The sequence below is a fragment of the Bipolaris oryzae genome, assembly GCF_000523455.1.
Source record: "Bipolaris oryzae ATCC 44560 unplaced genomic scaffold scaffold_132, whole genome shotgun sequence".
Taxonomy (NCBI): Eukaryota; Fungi; Ascomycota; class Dothideomycetes; order Pleosporales; family Pleosporaceae; genus Bipolaris; species Bipolaris oryzae.
Window position 1 is genome coordinate 37,780 of NW_006911408.1, and position 15,363 is coordinate 53,142.

Genomic DNA, 15,363 nt, shown 5'->3' on the forward strand with positions numbered 1-15,363 from the left:
CACATCAACTGTTCTGCCTTCACCTCTGTGCCTGTCTGTGTGTGTGTCTCTCCCTCTCTCTCTCTGTCTGCCTTAGCCTCCTGCTTGGCTTTTTTCTGCGGCTGCCCCTGCCAAACCTGCTAAAACGCCCACTAAGCCCTGCTGCTACCTTCCCACCACAGCCAAGTCTCCGCCCTCATCGCCAATCCCACAAAAAATATATAGATAAATTAAATGAAAACATGACGAATTACCAGCCTCAACAAATCCCAATAATCCCTCCGATAATCTTTCTTTCGTTCGAGAACAAACAAAAAAACTCCGTTACCCAAGACCAAGACCAAAAAAAAAGACAAGGACAAGGACAAGGCGTATTTAAGAAGAAAGACTAGGGGGGGGGGTTTGTATCGCCGAAACAAGGATTTTTTTTCTTTCTTTCATGCTACTGCTACTGCTGTTGCGGCGGCGGCGGCGGTGATGGTGATGGTGGCGGCTAAGATGGATAAAGTAACTCATGTAGTTACTTAGGACATGGACATAGACATGGACATATACACACGAACATTGTTCCTTGGGGGAAAAAAAAGAGGATGGACACACATGCTTGTTTAGGCTCTCTTTTTTCGGTGCCGAAAAAGTAGTAAGGGTCTATAAGGTTATGTTACTATCTGACTCTCTCTCTCTCTCTCTCTTTTTTTTTCTTTAGCTCTTAACTTTTTTGGGAAAAAAAAAGTCTTGGGGGTGGAAGAGGACTTGACTCGGGGAGAGAAGGGGGGGGGGATTAGATGCGTTTGAGGAAAAGGGCATAGGGGTGGATACTGTAATTCTGAGTTGTCGCAATTTATTCACTATTTATTTATTTAATCATTTGTTTCTCGACTTTTCGAAACCTTGGTATAGAGAGTGGGGGGGGAGTGGAGGGTAAAGGAGAACAAGATAGGTGGTATTGTGGATACGTAGGGCTGCTGCTAGTTGTGCACACACATGTCCTATCGGACTATGTTGTGGATGTCCGAATTTAGTGGGTTGGGGGGTCTTGTACACGTGGGATTGATTGAATTGATTGTATGTAGTTGAGATAGGTAGGGTAGTACACTACTACACTTTTTTGCTTTTTTTTGCTTTTGGTATACAATGCGAAAGGTGGATGCTGACTTGACGCTCAGACGTCCCTTGTACCCTTAGAAATCCTTCCCTCCACCCTCACCCCCGCCCGATCTCGATTTTTGTCTATATGATTCATTTCGTGCATGTATGTGTCTCTTGGGAGCTTTAGGCCTTTCCGGAGTTGTTCCCTAGTTCCATGGACGTTTTAAAAAAAATCACGCAACGCACGTACCAATATACACAGACACACTCTCTCTTTTTCTGGGTATGGGAAGGGAGGGGGGTGTGTGCGGTTTCAGTACACAAACCCTCCCACCCAAAATCATGCGATTACCTGTTCTGTCTTTTTTTTTTGGCGGCAGCGCCCGGCTGTTTTCTTTTTCTGATTTCGGCGTACCGGGCGAAAAAGACGACTTGTAACAGGGTGGGTCAAAACGCCGGTCCGGGCGGCGCGTTCGGTGGTTCTTTTTTTGCTTTTGCGTTTGTTTTGGTTTTGGGTGTTATACGCAGCAAGGTACTAACCTACTTACTACTGCTGCTTACTACGTTTGGGGCCTAGAATTGACAACACCCCACGTTTTTTCGCTAAGTTAGTACCAAACTAGTGCAAAAGGGAAAAACTTCGGGCAGAAAATGGGCAGTTGCGGACATGAGTAAGGCATTTGGCCGGTCCTACTTGTGTATTGTAAATCTCGGAGGTCTGTTCTGTTTTTTTAGGGTACCTTGTCCGCGTTGTTGGGTATTCTTGCTGTAGGCGATCGTTTGGCGAGACCCCGAGGCGTGGGCACGGTTGCTGGTGAGGACATTGTCCGAGGAGCACTACCACATCGCATGTATATGCGATGCAACAATGTTTTTTTTCCTCTCTAGCAAGATGCAACTACCTTACGGAACGCATGCTACTTCGTTCCGATGTCGTTTGTCGCAAAAGGCATGACGTGCGTGTATGACTCGCTAGCAAGTACTCATCGTCTTTCCTTTTTGCATTTTCTTTTATTCTTGCTGCAGCAAAGGACCATGTGTGTGGGTGGGGACTATGCGGCTGTGATGCAAAGAGGGATTCGGGGCCCGGCGCTTGCGAGGTGACCATCCCTGTCAAACCATGTAACGCTCATCTCACAATGGCATTTGTCCGAGGTCCCGGGCGAGACGCTTGGCGAGTTGATGAGGTTTGGCTGCGAGGGAGGGGGGGGGAGACTAGTGCAAGGGCAGAGGATGCAGGCGTAGTGGGATGTCATGGTTGGGCGGATGAATGGGTGAGGGGCTATCAGAATGAACAGGCAGAGTACCGGGTATGCACAGCCCAAGTTTGTTTGACCGATGCAGACGTCTTGCTCAGAACGGTAGATTATGGATATCCGCGGCGAGCGCGGTGCTAATGGAAATTAGACGTCTGTCTAGGAGATAGAGATGGCTGTATCTAGACGAGAGAAAAGCTCAGGTACATGACCTCTCACTCCCAAGTCGCCAAGAGATACGGCCAAGCCTACTGTCCTCAAGACACCACCGAGAAAACAAGAGGATAAGATCGACCAAGAGCACACCACCATTACCACTGTCTTGCACATGCTACGGACGAAACCATGACCAGACCAGCATATCCCTACGTACGTACGTATGTATGCGTACGTACGTATGTATGCGTACGTACGTATGTATGCGTAGGTATGCAGCCATTGGGGAAGACAAAATCTCAAACGACCTTACCCGTAGTACCACCCTGGTCGACCTAGCTCTTCTTCCAGAAACCTTCTACGAACGAACCACGCTTCCCCTCTCTGTCGCCGCTTGTTGACCGGCCTATTCGACCAAGCGGGCTCTTCTCCACAAACTTCTAGCTGGTCTCTCGCCTTCCATTGTGCTCCACCCACACACACTCGCACTCACACCAAAAGCATAGATCCTCTGCTATAATCCCCTTTGCGCATGACCTACACACGCGCGCCGTGTGTTGATGCTGCAGTATTTGCGGTGATCCACTGGTGGCTTGTAATCGTCGGCCGGGGAGGGTATATGAGGATTCGCTTAAGAACGCCATGTTACAGACAGAAAGAAAAGAGAAGCCATGTGGAATGATGAAGCGGCTGAAAGGGAAAAGAAGACACCACATGGGTAGCTAGTCTTGACTCCACACTTGGATTCTCTTACCCCAGACTAGGATGAGCCAGAGGTGCATGTTAATTTCGGCTTCTGAGGCTCAGGAACCGCGGGGTTGCTGGGCTGAGGCAGGAAAAAGACTTGGTTACGTGCATGCGTTATTGCATGCGGGCTTGCATTAGTTTGAACTTTGAGGGGTTTGCCTTGGTGTTACCTCATGTCACGGGGGCACGAGCAGTATCAGTTAGTGGCCTTGTTCTGTTGTTGCTGGTACCGATGTCGTTGCGCATACCACTTACATGGTAGATTACTTGATGGGTAAAGTGGATAGAACAACGCAAGAACCACAGCGAATTGGAAAACAAGACCAGGACCAAAGTGCCTGGACAGGCAGTCATGGACATATCTTTTCTTCTTTGGGCCTCACATCTGCCGGGCCCGGATGTTCGAGTGCACGGATTCAACAGCCGCTTGGAAACTGTGGGGATGTTGCGGACTGGTGGCACAGCAGCATCCGTCAAAACGTGGAGAAGGCGGAATTGAACAAAAAAAAAACACATGCACGTCGTATAGTACAATGCGATTCTTGCTGCAGTGTACCCGTCTGACCCATTGTTTTTTCTTCTGCCTCTTCTCGAGTCATACAATTATGCACAACCGTAATCCCCGTCCTTTGCAAGATCACTGTGCATTATGCGGGGAAGAATATCTGGGGTCGGTGGGTTCTGTCTTGATAGGCTCGGGCTGGAGCTGCAGGCCAGAGCAGACTAGTAGAGGGACAGCGCATGCGCCACAGAAATGCAAGTCGGGTATGGATAAGGATGGTGGGCATAAGGCCGGGGTGTGGAGACGCCCCAGAGCAAGGTGGTTGCGTGATGTTCGCTGAGATTCCAGTCTCTTGCAGCGGTTGGCGTTCTGGTTGGCATCATCTTAGCTGGGGGGTGTGCATATCGCGAGGAACAGAATGCTAGGTGTGGATCTTAACTGGATTAGAGTTATTAACGGCTGCTGCGGGCATCACGCACCTCGGAGTGACGAGGTGGTTGCATACCTCGGTCCACGAACCAAAGCTAGTAAAGACAGACAGCGGCCAGATCTTAGGCTTAATCCAGGCTGGGCATTGCTAGCGTGGGCAGAATAGGCGGGCGAATTGGGTGATTCGGGTGCGGTTTGTCCTTACCAGGATGGTCGTTCGAGAAGGCTCGCGAGTGTGGCCAGGGGTGAGAGCAAGAGTGGGAGCATGGGTACATGGTTGTGTCGGGAGAAGGCGGATAGTGCAAGCGGATGAAGGAGGAGCCGTGGAAACAGCTTGGTATGGGAGGTAAGGCGATGCATGTGATGTGGATGGATTTGCTTACTGGACCTCGCTCAGAGTGCAAACGAGGGTTGCCATGCATCGCTCCCGGTGGCGGTGTGATAGGCGTCATTTAAGGACAGTCCTAGCATCTTGTCATTGTGGATTCAAAGCTTGTTAGCCTCGGACACACGTCGATGAAGGGCCGAGCCATGATGGCCCAAAGAAATGCAAATAGACAGAGGTTTCAAGTGGGCCCAGGACACAGTGACGGTCGATACTGACTCTAGCAAAATGCCCAGCTAGTGTCATGGTATCTCGTCTCCAGGACACGGACGTGGCGACGCGGTACGCGATTCCGGCTCGAGGCTCGACAGCTACCGTTCACGTTGTGCGGAGCGCATCATGTGCTACTGGTTGCTGCAAGCACGAGCGTTGGCTGGTGCCACCCTTGTAGCTGCGTTTGGATGCAGTGGACGTTGAGCACAGTGTCATACGCGGGGTGCCTTTATTCACGAAGAGTGTCGTGCTGCCTCTGGGCACAGCCACTGGAAAGCTTACTCCAAGTCGGACATGGCGGCAACCAAATTTATTGTCCGCAGGAGATGAAGGGTGGGCTCATGGTGCAGGTACATGGGAGCAAGGCGCGCGGCATCAAGGACCAAGGAACCCGGAACGACGTGCCTGAAGATGAGTAAGGGGCCGTGCAAATGGGCAAGCGGTTGCGAGCTATGCCGGCTGAATACCCGCTGGTTCGACAGGAACTTTTAGCCAGGCGTGAGGAGAATGCGGAGTACATATGTACGTGTGCGTGTGTATAGTATGTATGTACGGCGCAAAGCTGGGGTTGCGAGCACACTGACCCATTGACCGCAATTGGGTTTGGAGAAGGCCGAGGCGATCGTCGAGCAATGCAGATGTGTGGGTGGATGGTGGAGAGGGAAGAGGTGAGCGGGACGCTGGGGGCGTAGGAAGGCCAGCCCTGCGGGACAATGCTGTTGCAACCGGTCCTTGGTTCCGCACGCGCGGCTGGACCAACATGACGTGTGGTGGTCGGTTTCCGCATTGGGAGCGGAATCGACGTCGTCGATGGCTCGCATTGCGCAGCAAAAGCGAAAGGCGGGTCACGTGCACAGGACGAGGGTGTAGCGCTCGGTCCATGGGGGGGACAGGGATGCGGCCAAGTCTGGTAGCGCTGGCGTCATGATGGTCAAGTGTGTACCTCGACTAGGCGTAGGCGTACGTGCAGTTGTAGGTGTCGCTGTTGTTGTAGCTGTACTAACCTACACCTGCACCTGCACCTGCACCTGTCGGGCGGGAAGCGAGATGCAGCGAGGTATTGAAAAAGGCTGACGCGCATGGCCAGTGCCAGCCATTGGGCATCCATGCTTTCTGCGGCCAGCGAAAAGCAGGCAGCGGTTGGCGTGTAGTCGGGGGCGGTAGACGTCCACCTGCTTAGTCGAGGCCTGACGATGCAGATGCAACAACGGCAGGGCAAAGAAGCAAAAAGGGCAGGACGCGGTGATGCAGGCCAGCAAGAAGAAAAAAAAGCACTCATCTCCCGCGTGCAGCGCCAAATCCACACCCCCCTTCCAAGTGCGCCCTTAGCACTTCCTCTCCAGGCACGTATGCGCAAGTACGCAGTAGGTACGTCAATGTGCCGGCGTCTAGGCAGAGTAAGCATAAGCAAAAAGCAGCGCAGACAGGGCTATAGAGGTAGAGGGCGAGTTTACTTTGTGTTGACATGTCATGTACCAATGGCAGCAGGAAACGCCAGAGGATTGCGAGGCGCTGTTAGTGCCCGCAGCCCGAGATGTGGTTCCTCAGCCGTTGGGTTGCGTATGCGTACGGCGCAGGGCGATCACTGACGGGATACGAGGTTAGCAGCAGCGGCCAGCGATCTGACGACGGTAGGCTTGCGCCATCGGCCACGAACCTTCTGACTCGACGCCGCTCGGCGCCGGAGCAGGATACGACATGCGGAAGCTGGCACATGTTAAAAAGACTGGGCTTTCGCCTCAAGATGCAGGCCTAGGGCCCTTTTGCTGCCACAGCCGGCGGCTTTTCTGCGCCTGAAGCAGCGGGCAGCGCGTCTTCGCCGAGGTTGACCGGGCGCCCATGGCCACGTCTGGCATGAGAGGTGGGATTTCCTAGTAGCTCGTCTACTTACTAGGTACATGCTCCAGACGGCCAAATTGCCCTCTCTCGCAACAAGAAACCAAGGGCCCGCACGGCACACTGCGACATGCAATCTCCCCCACACCTCCCACCAGCCTCAACCGCGGGGCAAGACGTGATTGAGCCAAGATTGACGGGGGACGCAGAAATGCCAGCGCAGCCATGCCTAGCCATGCTCATCTTGTTCATGGCCGCCCGGCCAATCACGTGCGCCCCTGCAGGCCAAGATGCCTCCCGGCCCAAGACTCGTACCAAGTACCAGAGTAGAGTACGCAGTAACTAAGTACCACCAGACTCGTCCTCTCTAACAGCTTGGTGCATCTCGGTCTCGGGCAGGGTTTCAGAACGCGCCATGCCCGGAAGCTGTTTATGCCACGACAGTGCTTCTGCCGTGTTACTGAGGCCTGTACATAGTAAACCCGTAGGCCGGGTAGAGGCAATGGCACTACACGGCCAGTTGCATGACAGCACACAGTACTTTGGTACCTACTGTCGGCTCCTGTGCTAGCCGGCCGTCTCACTCTGTGGCACCTAACTCTATTTCTTACCCCATAGTTGGATGTTTGTCGCTCACCACTGCACTCCGCACCCCGCTCTCCGCATTTCGCATTTCCGCTCTCCACACTCTGCACGTAATGCGTAGAGGATAGAGCGCCGTTGCTGACTGTCCAAAGACCAGGCCGCCACGTGCTTCACGTCGGCTGGCTTAGTCAGCCCACAACACACTTGCGCGAATTAAATGCTAGTAGAGTACAGTCTAGACTCTATTACGCCGCCGTCAGCTGTACGAACGACCGCAAATAGAGCAAAGGTACTTACTTGTACCAGTCTGGCCGTGAGCAGACCGAACACATGTTCAAGGGGTCAACTCGTACTGGACTATTACACTACTACAACAACCACTAGCCATGACTTCGTATTGCTTCGTATCAGTACAGCCTACTCTTCCTGCTCTTCCTATTCGTGAATAGCAGCGCATCTTTTCTAGCCTACCAGGCACGGCTCGCATACCTATACGACAGACATTTGACTCATAGCCAGAGTCGACTTGTACATATGCACCCATGTGCGCCTGGATCCGTATATTCTAGGCAGGCAGCAGCGACACACCTACTAGTAGCACAGCGCCTGACAACTGGCGATGAGAGGGGTAAGTGCATCGTGGCCACAACACAAGCACAAGGGCTGACCTCACATGATGACGGAGTTAACCGGACTTGTCCTTTCACGTGAATGACTGTCTTTTTTTTCTAGATTCGGGCGTCATTGTGCATGGGCCGCGATACAAGACGTCAGTACTCGTCCACTCCCCAATCTTTTGCAGCCTGCCGTCGCGGGGTCATTTGCTGTAGCCTTTGTATGACTGGCCACGCCTGCATGTCGTCGTGACCATTGCAGTGCTGCCTGTTGCTCCTCTCCTCCATGGCCGCCACCGCCTGTGCCCAATTGTGCGACCTGGGGTTTGCGGAGCACACGTTGGCAGACCACCAGCAAAAGTCGCACTGCGGGGGGAAAACCACAAGAGCAATGCCCGTAATAATGAGCGCTTCTTGACGAGGCGTCCGTCCTCGGAGATAGCAGGGCCCAGCACAGTACGTACACAAAATATCTACCCTACTAGTACATGTATATGTACACATATATGTGCTTGGTCGGCGTTGTGGCGAGGCAGAGTGGGAGAGGCGACACCATGGCATGCCATTATTCATCGCCCCCCCCCCCGCCTGCCTTATCGGATGCATTAAGACACAGATGCTCGTGCTGTTCGCCATGGCCCCTCAACAATAGCCCTCTCAATTCAATACTGCAATGACAATGTCGTGACTCTTCAACAGCAAGCATATGCAGAGATGCAGTCACAGCAAACCGCGGTTTGGACGTGGCGGGCGCAAGTGTTGGGGCTGACGTTCAAGGGCTCGGCTAGGCCAACATCCTTGTTGCGGCTTAGCCTGGCACTCAAACAATTTTCGAAAGAGCCCAACCGCCGTCCCTCTTCACACCCGTCTCTCCATAGCGAGAACATCTACCAACTCGACACGCAGCGGACTCGGTGATCATCACAAGAGCCGCTTGCTTGCTGGTTTCACGAATTTATTCGTCGAAGTCCATCCCCCCCAATCCGGACACGGAAATCCTGTCGAGACTCCTTCTTCATTGAAGCGCTCGGACAGCCCTCCAACGCCCTGTGTAAAGGAGTTGACCTCTGCCCTTTGCCGCATCCAAAGACACTCTTTTCTGCTCCGCCCCGAGTCGCTATTGCCAGCAACTCATTAATACCGCAGAACCCACCCCGCCCCCTCCCTCGCTCGAATCTGGGATTCCAGCGACAACGTCATCCGGCAATATCCATCAACAACCCATTGTCCTGTCCGCCGACCGCATCCTCATCTCCGCCTCTCCCACCGCCATCACCGAGTCCATGAGTAATTCCATCTCCAACTCGCAGACCCCGCCCATCGCCGCTTCCTCGACTACGACCGCGAACAATTCCTCCTCAGGATCGTCCGCCACCGTGGCCGCTGGATCGGCGCAACCCGCTGCCCGGAGCTCTTACGCAAACGCGACCAAGCCTGCAATCGTGTCTAGCGCAACCCCGCCCGTGGCAGTGGGAGCACCTCAGAGCACGCAGCATGGAAAGAGCTCCTCTGTCTCCCCGGTGAACGGCAACAGTGCCATCAAGCCCGCTATTCCCGCCATGCCCACCATTGTGAGCGGCGGCCCCAACGGCAGCGCCAACGCCCACGAGCGCAAGTCCTCTGTCCAGATCAAGCAGACCCCCCCCGTCGCCACTGCAGGCGGGCCCCCCTCCGGTATCAAGTTCGGATCGCTCGCCGCATCCCCAGCGCCTGCCCACGCCTCGCCCGTCGTACAGGGAAACCTGAACCCCCAGGCACAGAACCCACGTGTTGCTTCTCCAGCACATTCACCTTCACCCATTCCTACACCCATTTCTGGTGGCCCCAAGCCTGACGGTCTGCCCACTCGACCAAATCTGGTGTTTGGTGGTCAAGGCGGTGAAGGCACCGAGTCAAACGTAAGTCCGCGCTTTGCTTCGGATGCGGCCCCCACCATTTCTCAGCCTCACATGCTAACCCACATCCAGGCTCGCCCTACCATGCCCCCTCAACCCAACTCGCATTCGCTTCCTCAGGCCCAACATCTGCGCCGCGAATCCTCCCAGTCTGCACACAGCGACATGAGCAATGCAAACATGGGTCGAGGCTACCCTCCTAGCCGCGGCCGTGGTGGGTACCCGCAAGGACACTACAACCCACAAATGGCAAACCACTCGCCACAGCCATACCGCTCCATGCCTCAACAAATGGGTCGCGGTATGACCCCGCCATTTCAGCCTCCAGGCCAGATGGCACAGCGTTCTCCATACACGCAGAACCGCAGCCCCGCTATGACGCCCGCTACCATGCATACGCAACAGCAGTTTGCCAATCCACAGGGCATGCCATATTACCAATCACAGCCCTATGCTCAGCAGGTGTGTATATCCCCTACCATGTTTACCCCAAATGATTTTCTCTGTTTTTCTGGCTTCCAGCCCAATTATCTTCTATTGAATCAAATGTCTCCACATTTTTTATTTTCTCATACCGTTGGTCAGCGAATGACGAAGAGCCTTTTTTTTCAAACACTCTGTCAATGTTGCCCAACAATTTTTCTCGCTTTTTTCCCGACCCCTCCATCTGTTTTTTTTTAAAAACCCGCCACACCAAACTCTTTCCTAATTTTTATATTAATATAGGCCATGTACGGTATGCCACAACCTGGCCTTGATCCATACAACAACTTCTACCCTCAAGGTCAGGGCTACGGACTACAGCAGTCCATCCATTATCCAGGTGTCCCCGCCAGTCCCGGTCGTGGCCACGCCTTCCCTCCGCAAATGCAGCCGGCTCCTTACGGTGTTCCACCTTACGGCCACCAACCCCAGGCTCAGAGCATGTCCCGTACGCCTTCTAACATGTCGGAGCGCCCATCGTCTGCTGTTCCACAGCCATCTACTCCTGCGATGACCAACGTCAATCACATCTCGCACACACACACGCCCAGCATGGGATCGGCAAGCCCAGCACCCACCACAAGCTTCGAGCGTCCAAAGAGGCAAAGCAAGGCGATAGTTATCAAGACTGCCGACGGTGAGGTTGTCGATTTCAACAAGGGCAAGGGCTCATCACCCGCCCCATCTGCCACCGCAGCTGCCCCACCCGCTGCTCCCAGGTCACCAGCCATTGCCGCCACCCCCACTCCTCCTCGCGCACCAAGCGCCTCCGATACCACTCGCGCTGAAGACACTGCCGCTAAAAAGGCCGACTTTGTCAAGCAATTCCAAGAGAAGCTCCGTCTCCAGGAAGAAGCTGAGAAGAAGGCCAAGGAGGCGAGTGAAGATGAGGCCAAGGCTGAGGCCAGCGCTAAGCAAGCTGCTAAGGAAGAGGCAGAGGCTAAGGCTGCCCTCGAGGCTAAGCAGAAGGAGGAAGCTGAGGCTGCCAAGAAGGCTGAGCTGGACGCAGAAGAAAAGAAGCGCAAGGAAGACGAAGAGATGGAGCGCATGATTGCCGAAATGGAGGAAGAAGAGAGGAAGCGTGAAGAGGACGAGAAGCGCTATGCTGAAGAGAAGAGGAAGAAGGCCGAGGCTGAAAAGGCCAATGCTGCTGAGAAGATCAAGCAAGAGGAAGAGCGCCTTCGCAAGCTCGAGCGTGAGGCCGAAGAGGCCGAGGCAGCTCGTGCAGCAGAGACTCCAGAACAAAAGGCCGAACGCGAGGCCAAGGACAAGGAGCTCTTCGCAAGCCTCAAGAAGAACACCATGTTTGGTCCTGGTGCCTCGCAGACTGAGGAACCAGCAGAGCCCGCTCCTGTGGTTGCTCCTGCGCCCTCCAAGACACCAACTGGCACAAAGCCTAAGCCAGCTGCTCTCAAGCTTGAGACTAACAAGTCTGTTGAGCCCGCTCAGCCAACTGCTGGTATGCAAGCACTCAAGACTGCACGCTTCCTCGAAGTCCGCAACGAGATTCAATACCCGCAAGGTGTTTCAAGCCCTAACCCGGCTCTGAACAACAGCAACCGCAGCAAGGGCCGCCAGTACGACAAGGACTTTTTGCTCCAGTTCCAAGATGTCTTCAAGGAGAAGCCTTCTGTTGACTGGGATATGAAGTTGAAGGAGACTGTTGGTGATGAGCCTGCTTCGGCTCGCGGTCCTCCATCGGCTCGCCCTGGCTCCATGATCGGCGGCGGACGACAGCCTTCTCGCGGCGCCGGCGGCGGTGGTGGTGGCATGGGCACATTTGGCCAAGGCGGCTCATTGGGAGGCCGAACACTCCCACCAGGTACGACATCCGAACAGCGTTTCCAGCAAGCCCAAGGTGGACGTGGCTCTATGACGAACCCTCTTGCTCATGTCGTTCTAGGTGGTGGACGTGGTGGCGCATTCCCTATGGCACCCCCGATGGTTCGTACCAGCTCGTACCAGAGCATGCCCCATGGACCCAACTCTCCTCGTGTTGGAAGCTCTCGTGGTAAGGGAGGCGGTAGCCGCCGCGGTGGTAACAACAACGCTGCTGCAGACGCCAAGGCCATGCCTCTTACTGCCGGTCAGGAGGTTAAGGCCCTCCAACGCTCGCAAACTGGATGGGTTCCCCAATCGATTGTTGCGCCCGCAGCAGCCGCGCCGCCTTCAGGCCACATGCCTCCTGACATGGTCCAGCGTAAGGTCAAGGCTGCTCTCAACAAGATGACACCCGACAAGTTCGACAAGATTTCAGACCAGATTCTCGAGATTGCTGGGCAATCCAAGGATGAGACTGACGGCCGCACGCTCCGCCAAGTCATTCAGCTCACGTTCGAAAAGGCGTGTGACGAAAGTCACTGGTCTTCCATGTACGCCAAGTTCTGCAGTCGCATGCTGCAGACCATGAGCACAGAAATCAAGGACGAGAACGTCCGAGATAAGCATGGCAACCCTGTTGTTGGCGGTGCTCTCTTCCGAAAGTACCTTCTCAACCGCTGTCAGGAAGAGTTCGAGCGTGGCTGGGAAGTCAACCTTCCCGACGCTCCCGAGGACGGCAAAGAGGCCAAGCTGCTTTCAGACGAGTACTACGTTGCCGCTGCTGCTAAGCGTAAGGGTCTCGGTTTGATCCAGTTTATCGGAGAGCTGTACAAGCTCGGCATGTTGACGCTACGAATCATGCACGAGTGTGTCTTGAAGCTTCTTGACTTTGAAGGCCTCCCTGATGAAGCCGCCATTGAGAGTTTGGTCAAGCTGCTCCGCACTGTTGGTGCCACCATGGAGTCTGCCGAGGCTGGCCCCAAGATGATCAACATGTACTTTGAGCGTATCGAGAAGGTCATGAACATGGAGGGTCTTCCTTCGCGTATGCACTTCATGTTGCTCGACACGGTTGATCTGCGCAAGGCTGGATGGAAGTCCAAGGACAACCTCAAGGGCCCCAAGACTATTGCCGAGATTCATCAAGAGGCCATGGCCGCTCAGCAGGCTGCCGAGATGGAGCGCACACGTTCGAACCAGCGTGGTGGTGGTGGCCGTCTCCCAATGGGCCGTGGCGATGCCCGCTCATTCTCTGGCGCCGGCATGCAGCCACCGCCCGACACTGGCAGCCGTGTACAGATGGATGACCTCCGCAAACTTTCCAAGGGCGCCTCTGGTCGCAACCTCAACAACGCCGGAGCACTTGGTCCGTCTATGCTTGGCAGCCGCAGCGGTAGCGGCCGTCGTGGTCTCGGCCCCAGCATGATGGGTCGTGGTGGTGACGACTCTGGAGCTTCTTCGCGCACTGGCACTCCACCCGTGCAGAAGGAGAAGGACTCGAATGCCCATGCAAATGCTTTTAGGTAAGTTCCCATATCGTTCAACATGTAAAAATATGTACTAACATCATGACAGTGCGCTAGCAGCCCTTAGCAACGAAGATGCCGGCGAGGCAGCCTCTTCGTCGCAAGCTCCAGAAGACAACTCTGCTGAGGCAGAGGCCAAGTCATCCGAGTGATTACCTTTCTTCGTTCAGGCGCGTGACGGTTATACCCCTAGACCATGCCGCACGCGGTAATCTAATCGCTTGTTTCGTTGCATAGACGGGGGGCATGTCAGCGCGCATTGTTCTGCATTTTGCAGGGTTTCCTTACTACAGCTTTTCAAGACTGGTGGATTCCAAAAGTTTCCTTGTTGTCGAGCGCTAGGTCGTTTCCAGACGGGTTTGGGTTCTCAATCTCTCACGGGTGACCTTCAAAAAGCTTCGACTTTCTCTTTACGCATGTTTATCACGGCACTACCAAACACGACGGCGTTCCGGATATAAAGAGGGAAGGTGGCCCAAATTGTACGCTTTTCATAAGCGTCATGGGTGGTATCCTGGGGCTCTGATTTTGCACCCCCGTTTTCCTCAAACTCATTATCTTTTTCTGTCACGATGGGCAGGGTTGGACAGGTAGAAGGGATGTCGTTTTCTCCTGTCAATGTCTCTCTTCGATTTTCGCGACCTCGATGTACTTTTCTTCTTTCTTCTTCTCCTCATTTTCACTTTTTTGCAAAAGAAGAGTGGGTAGCTTTATGGTGCGGTGCAGCCGACGATAGCAGACGTTGCTTAGGCATGCAACCTGCGAACCAAAAATGACTTGGGTCACGAGAAGCAGGATTTCACATGGTTGAACAAAAGGCTAGCATGGAATGACGGAGGATGAAAACTGCTGTGTATTATTCTCGCTTGCTCTAGTTAGAATGCATTTGTTCTATTCACAGGTTGTGTCTATTGTGTTGATCGTGATGAATGTGGTTGTCGCTGTGTTGAAGGTATTCAACTTTCCACCTGCAGTCAAATCCAAACTGGGCCCAGGGGGAGGGGGGGGGCTATCTGCTCTGTGCAAGCAAAGTGACGTTGTGATTTGATTACGACGTAAAGAATATAGATGAGGTAACATGCTGAGGGACGGGAGAAGGGCGGGGGCAAAGACGTACAGGGACAAGGAAGGAGGAGGAGCAAGAGGTTACGTCATACCAACTAAACATGAGATCAACCTTGTCTTGCAACGGTACATATAAGTCGTGATCGCTGCCCGAAATCCATATTCTTCCTATACAAACATCCTGAACTCTAGATGATTTTTTTTTTACAACACAAATAACAAGGAAGATTGAATATACGCGACTTTCGAAAAAAAGCTACACTTTTTTTACATGAGATCGATATGGCTGAGCAGAATGAACAGCAGCAGAAAGGTACGTTTTGAAGTAGCGATGGGATAAGGAGTTGGTTTGGGAGGGAGAGAGGGAGAGAAGCTGATAGATGATGTATAGGCTTCTTTGGAACGGCAGCGAGTGGACTGGGTACGTAACTGTGTCGCTTTCTCTCATCTCCCCCGTCCTCTGCCAAAGTGCGCCATCTTAACAACGGACAGGAAACACGCTCGGCACCGCAACCAATACCGTCGGAAAGGGCGTCCAGGGCATAACGGATACAACTGGGAATGTAGTTGCGGCTGGTGGGAAGGGGTTGGGGGATGCGGTGACGGGGGTTACGACGGGAGTTGGGGAGACGACTAAAGGTATGTTTGCCTGTTGTGGGATGAAAAGCTGATGTTGAGTTTGGAGTAGCGGCGGGGAAGTTTGTTGGGGATACGACGGGAGCTGGGGCGAGGAGTGTGCAAGGTGAGAAGAAGTAAGGGAGGTGTTGGCGTCCAGGAAGTAT

General features: G+C 53.9%; 2 protein-coding genes across 2 annotated transcripts; both read left to right on the top strand.

Moving 5' to 3' along the window:
* Window positions 1–9,074: 9,074 nt before the first annotated feature.
* COCMIDRAFT_102680 (uncharacterized protein) lies at window positions 9,075–13,668 on the top strand (the record flags this gene model as incomplete). Its single annotated transcript, XM_007692541.1, has 4 exons — window positions 9,075–9,689; window positions 9,759–10,148; window positions 10,413–13,513; window positions 13,566–13,668. The coding sequence occupies 4 exons, from the start codon at window positions 9,075–9,077 to the stop codon at window positions 13,666–13,668; spliced, it is 4,209 nt and encodes a 1,402-aa protein (XP_007690731.1).
* A 1,195-nt stretch (window positions 13,669–14,863) lies between these two features.
* On the top strand, window positions 14,864–15,337 carry COCMIDRAFT_7715 (uncharacterized protein; the record flags this gene model as incomplete). Its single annotated transcript, XM_007692522.1, has 4 exons — window positions 14,864–14,894; window positions 14,973–15,002; window positions 15,074–15,220; window positions 15,270–15,337. 4 exons carry the CDS (start codon window positions 14,864–14,866, stop codon window positions 15,335–15,337), a joined length of 276 nt encoding a protein of 91 aa, XP_007690712.1.
* Window positions 15,338–15,363: the final 26 nt, after the last annotated feature.